This window comes from Pinus tabuliformis, chromosome 8 (assembly GCF_031772625.1).
Source record: "Pinus tabuliformis cultivar Carrire ecotype Pingquan chromosome 8, CPIR1, whole genome shotgun sequence".
NCBI lineage: Eukaryota > Viridiplantae > Streptophyta > Pinopsida > Pinales > Pinaceae > Pinus > Pinus tabuliformis.
In genome coordinates, this window is record NC_142294.1 from 1,676,762,421 (window position 1) to 1,676,768,447 (window position 6,027).

Here is a 6,027-nt window from a genome sequence, read left to right on the forward strand (position 1 = left end):
TTGAATTTATGTTTCTCCAGCTTGTAAAAATATTTATGGGAACTACGTGAAGGGAGCCTTCTGCGAAAACCATTTCTTCCCTTCCTGCGGTAGTCCACTGATGGCTGAGATGGCTTCCTCTATGATAGGGATATTGAGACCCCGAACTCTGGAATGATCTTTTTCCAAGTTCAACACAAATTCAGTTGTAACAGTCTCGTCACAATCTCTCAAAAATATATGTCCCAGCCTACATTTACAAACACCTACCATACATCTGTGTTACTGTGGACCATAATTGTGCTCTCTGATTCACGTCTCACAGTCGCTCCACCCATTTCACTATAGCTCAGTGGAAACACTTGAGAGTAGCAGATTTCTCATTAGGATGGAGTATCGGTAAGTAATTTTTGCAGACAGGCATAAAAAATGGTGATAGCAGGGTGTACGAATGGCGATTTTTAGAAAGATGTGAAAAATCCATGGCAGGTTATGAAAATAATGGGGGGGCATCATGGTAATTATTCCGCACACTCCAAAAGGACCAGTTCGTTAAATCTAGTATCTATTGAGAAATGTGCAGAGTAAAGAATCATAGAGTGGACATTGGAAAAGGTTTTTTTATGATGACGTCAATGAATCATTGTTGAACTTGATTACACCATCGTTTTTAAATATAGTTGTACCTCCTCCCCAAGCACTTACCTGGTGGAGTGACAACATAAAGGAGTAACTGCATTGGTGGTGTAATGACATCTCAGGAGTTACAACATCAGGTACTTAGAAAATTTTCGCCACGGAGTAGTAGCACTGGAGAAGTAATAACATTGGAGGAGTAACAACAACGAAGGAGTAACAACACTAGGTACTTAGAAAATTTTCTTGCCTCCGTAGGATTTATACACCAGTGAGAGTACTTGCAAAAAACAATATTGAGTGGTAAGAATATATATATATGTATATGTATATGTATATGTATATGTATGTATGTATGTATGTATGTATGTATGTATACATTTTATTTATTTATTTTATTTTATTTTAAACCAGAGGATGCAGAGGAGTTATTCTTTGCACTAACAACCTTCAAACCATATTTATCATAGAGATGTTTGATGAAGGAATCTTTAGAGGCCGGATGGTGATATAGTATGAGACGATGTCCATTTATAATAAAATAAGCATGTGTATCATCAATCGTGAGTTCATTTAGTTGTTCCAGTCGGTGTTTCTGAGCTTCCGAAAGGTCCAATCCTACTTGGAGAGTTGTTCTATCATAGATATTATAGCTTCCTTTTCAATGATGAATATTCACTAACTTTAGCATAGATATTATTAGTGTGTAAGTAGATGACTCATCAATACCACATCCCAAAAACCATATCTCATTTTACAATTAAAATATTTTATTTGAATTCAGTTTTATAGTAACAAAATCTAATATATAATCATTACTTATAAGTTAAGATCTATTTTACCTTATAAATTAAAATAATGGTTTTGTAACTATATTTAAATTAAATTAAAAAGAATATAAAAAATCTTACAATATAACAATATTTTCAATCATGAATATTCATAGTCACTTTACCATAGATATTATTAGGGTGTAAATAGGCATTGTTATAGGACCATCAATACCGGACGACCATAGATACCGTGACTCATGAATACGACATCCCAAAAACCTTATCTCATTTTACAATTAAAATATGTTATAAATATTTTATTTAAAGTCAATTTTATAATCATAACTTTCCAGACAACTCCTCCACCTCGTTAGACTATGGGTATAATCATTAATTATAAGTTAAGATCCATTTTACCTTATAAATTAAAATAATGGTTGTGTAGCTATATTTAAATTTAATTAATAAGAATATAAAAACTTTGATACCTACAATAGGCTTACAATATAACAATATTTTCAATCATGAATATTCACACTCACCTTACCATATTAACATGTAATAGGCTTTGTTACAGGACCACCAATACCATGACTCATCAATACCACATCCCAAAAACCATATCTCATTTTACAATTAAAATATTTTTAAAATATTTTATTTGAATTCAGTTTTATAGTAATAAATCTAAAAGGAAAAATAAAATTATAATTATTTTTGAGATATATTTAAACTATTTATCACACTAAAATATATATTACATCCCAAAAATCATGGCTCATTTCACAATCAAAATATTTTATAAATATTTTATTTGAATTCAATTTTAAAAAGCAAAAGGTAAAAGAAAAAAATATTATAACTATTTTTAGATATATGTAAACCCTTTATCACATTAAATTATACAAGATATAAATAGTATCTATAAATTACCATTAATTTTACTATAGAAATTAAAATAATAATTTTTTAATCATATTTAAATTTCATTAATAAGCACATAAAAACTTAATACTTACGATATCCATTTTAACTTTCAATCCACCATGTGTTGAAAGCGATAAGATATTTGAGATGCAAAATATCTTAGGATACAACTACCATGAGTAATACCATGAATTCTCATAAACTTGGAGCAAGTAACCAAGTTTACTTTAACTACCCAACAAAAATTAATTAAAAAAAAAATAACTTAGAATTTTTATTTTAACATAATGTTATTTTTATTTTTATTTCAAATTTCCATTAACTACACTACAAAAAATGATATAAAAAATAACATAGAAATTAGTGGGCAACAAGATTTTTAAGTATGGATGTTCATTCACCTGCACTTTACAATAGATATTATTAACTTGTAAATAGACTTTGTTACAATACCATAACATGGGCCAATACCATTAGTCAATATCACATTCCCCAAAACCATTTATCACTTCACAATAAAATTATTATATATATATATATATATATATATATATATATATATATATAATGTAATTTTATTAGTTTTTTTGTGTGGAGAGAGCATAAAATGGAAGAGATGTTGTAATTTCCTATTATATTATGTTATCTAAACATTTTGACTTGGTCAAAGTATATATACATTAATTAAGACGTGTTCTAAGGTTATCTAGTAAACTTCTATAAGCATCAAGACACTTCACTTATCGTACATTACATATTTCCAAGATTTAAAAATATTACAAAAATTAATTTAACTTTATTTTACATTATTATTATTATATAAAAAAATTGATATAAGATTTAAAAATAAACATCTAACAAATTTTTTTACCATATTATCAGAGTTATCCAATTTTAAGGTCAAAATAGTGCAAGTTTCAATACCATATACTAAAAAAAATTATAACTCATCTTTGTATTACACGGTTAATTAATTAATTTAATTAGAATGACAAAAATCACCTTAACAGGTTATATATATATATATGTAAATATTAAATTCTGCCCATTTACCATAGGTAATTGGTGAGGTTAATGCCTCACTCTATATTATTATTATTATCTACTTTTAAGATCACAGTCAAGCACCTGTATGAGACCCCTTGTTTATAGGACAAGGGACCCATCTTAAGTGAGTGATTTGAATACTAAATCTATAACGACGTGTGTGAGACCCCTTATTTGTAGAACAAAGGACCCATCTTAACTCTGTGATTTGAATACTAAATCTATAAAACTATAAATGTATGACCCTGAAAAAACACATTGTTTTATAAAGTCTTGGATCTCTGAAGCTTTGAAACACATTGTTTTATAGAGTCTTGGATCTCTGAAGCTTTGAGTAAAGGCCATTGGGAAACAGGTGCATTTGAGGTGGTCTAATGGAGCTTATTCCAGATGATATCGTTCGTGAGTGCTTGTTGAGAGTACCTTACAAATCACACTATACGTTGAAAGGTGTCTGCAGAAGTTGGGAGGCTACAGTGAGTAGCCCTAAATTCTATGAAGATAGAAAAATATCACGAGTAAGTGAGTACCTGCTCTGCTTGATTCGAAAATACCGGATCGCTCGTCATGATCACCGTTATGCATGCGTAGTAATGGTATATGACCCTGTGAAGCGCACCTGGGAAAACCTACCTCCCATTGACGATGCCCGCTTCGCTGGCATACCACAACGGTGTAAGTGCGTGGCTGTGAATAGAAAGTTGGTCCTCATAGGTGGATACAATGGAAGTAGCCACGACACGAGTCTGATGAAGAGTGTGTACATTTATGACTTTGAGTCCGCCAGTTGGAGCCGCGGATCTGACATGCCCACACCTCGATCATTCTTTGCCTGCTCTGTCTCTTCTTCCACAGGACTTGTCTACGTGGCTGGCGGGATCAATGAAACGAAAACTCCTCTGGCCGCTGCTGAAGTTTATGACGTGGAGAAAAACACATGGGAAATTCTGCCTCATATGAACCAACCACACGGCCATGCATGCCACGGCATTTTCATGGAAGGTAAATTTATGGTGATAAGCTGAACCCAATTGAACAGAAGTGCAGAAGTTTACGATCCGAGAGCGAGAAGTTGGAGAATGCGGGAAGATATGTGGAGATTCGGCGGATATAACTGGAAAAGTATTGCGGTTACTTCCTCGTCTGGCGAGTTGTACGCGTTCAGTGGACAAGAGGTGCTCAAGTATGGTGGTGAGAAAAATGTTGTGGCCTCTCTCCCACGATTTCCTCTCTGTTATTTTAGTGCTACACAATGGGGCAACTGGATTTTCGTAAGTGGATGTGACAAATCCTACAAAGACGTGGTGTACCTGTTTAACCCCTCAACTGGGCAGTGGGTTGATGTTAGGCTTAGTGGCGGTCCAGGAAGCACTTCCGGTATCTTCGTGTCTGCAGCAACTGTCCAGATTTAAGGCCATGGTTCGTTTCGTGGAGTAATTTGGTGGGTAATTTAGTTTCGTGGATTAATTTTTCGGATAATTTCGGGATGCAGTGGGTTTGCAGTTACCTGTTTGGGGTAGTGATCTGGTGGGTAATTTAGTTTTGTGGAGTAATTTTATGGGTAATTGGACCAATATTTAGCAAAGCCACGCATTGTTTCCTGGGTTAATTTATTGGTTAATTTAGTTGCGTGGAGTCATCTGATGCAGCATGCACAACATTTTGTAATTGGACTAGTATTCCTATTACAATGAAGTTATTTTTCAAATGTTCTGTTTATGTAATTAGTTATTAGTTTAGCGATATTTAATATAATGAAGTTATTTTTTAAATGTTTTGTTTATTTAATTAATTATTAATAAATGAGAAGATTCTTATATTAAATGAAAATGAAAATGAAAATGTAAAAGGTTTTATTAAATTAAATTAGAATGTTAGATGAGTTATAGTGAGTAGAGTTAAATTAAAACTAAAATTATATAATTTTTCTGTTCTTTTTTCATTTGAGAGTAATTAATAAGGTATTAGATTCTTATATTTCACATCTAATTTTTAATGCAACACATGGTTTATAAGTTAAATAAGAAAACGCTAATTTTAGATTATATGAAATTTACTATTTTAGATTTATTTTGGACCAGGGATCTATTTCACAACTCTGGATTTATCTAATTCAGGATCTATCCTGAAGGTGCAAACCTATTCTCAAATTGTACATTCTAAAAATAAAGAAGTTTGCAGGTTGACACTTTCCTCTAAAAATATGATAAGTCCTAGTAAAATAGATAAGCTAGTTGATATAATATAAATATGATTCTCATAAAAATTTTCCCATTCATTTTTTCAAGTATAAAAAGAACACAATCAAATATTTTCATTTGTATTTTATTATTTTTTATTTTAACAAATCAATTACAAATTATTATTTTTACCTTTGTTTTTATTTTTTACCTGAAATATCCTATTTTAATATTACAAAATATTAGTTTCCTTTATTTTTTTAAATAAAAATTTATCAATATATTGATATTTTTAGTTTGAAGTATTTTAAACTTTTAGTTATTTTTTTACTAAAGTATTCATATGAATTAAAAATACATGTGTCAACCAAGTTGATCATCAACAAAATGATACATTAATTTTAAATAGAAAATTTTATGTTTTGACTATTTTTAGTTTTTAGTTAATTTTTTTTAACTAATGTATTCATATTTTTAATAGAACG

General features: G+C 30.7%; 1 protein-coding gene across 1 annotated transcript; it reads left to right on the top strand.

Moving 5' to 3' along the window:
- The first annotated feature begins 3,736 nt into the window (after positions 1 to 3,736).
- LOC149242645 (F-box/kelch-repeat protein At1g80440-like) lies at positions 3,737 to 4,387 on the top strand. Its single transcript, XM_089370933.1, has one exon. It carries the CDS (start codon positions 3,737 to 3,739, stop codon positions 4,385 to 4,387), a length of 651 nt encoding a protein of 216 aa, XP_089227059.1.
- The last annotated feature ends 1,640 nt before the right edge of the window (positions 4,388 to 6,027 follow it).

Coding starts and splice junctions, on each gene's coding strand:
- LOC149242645 (XM_089370933.1), top strand. CDS start 3,737: ATGGAGCTTATTCCAGATGATATCGTTCGTGAGTGCTTGTTGAGAGTA.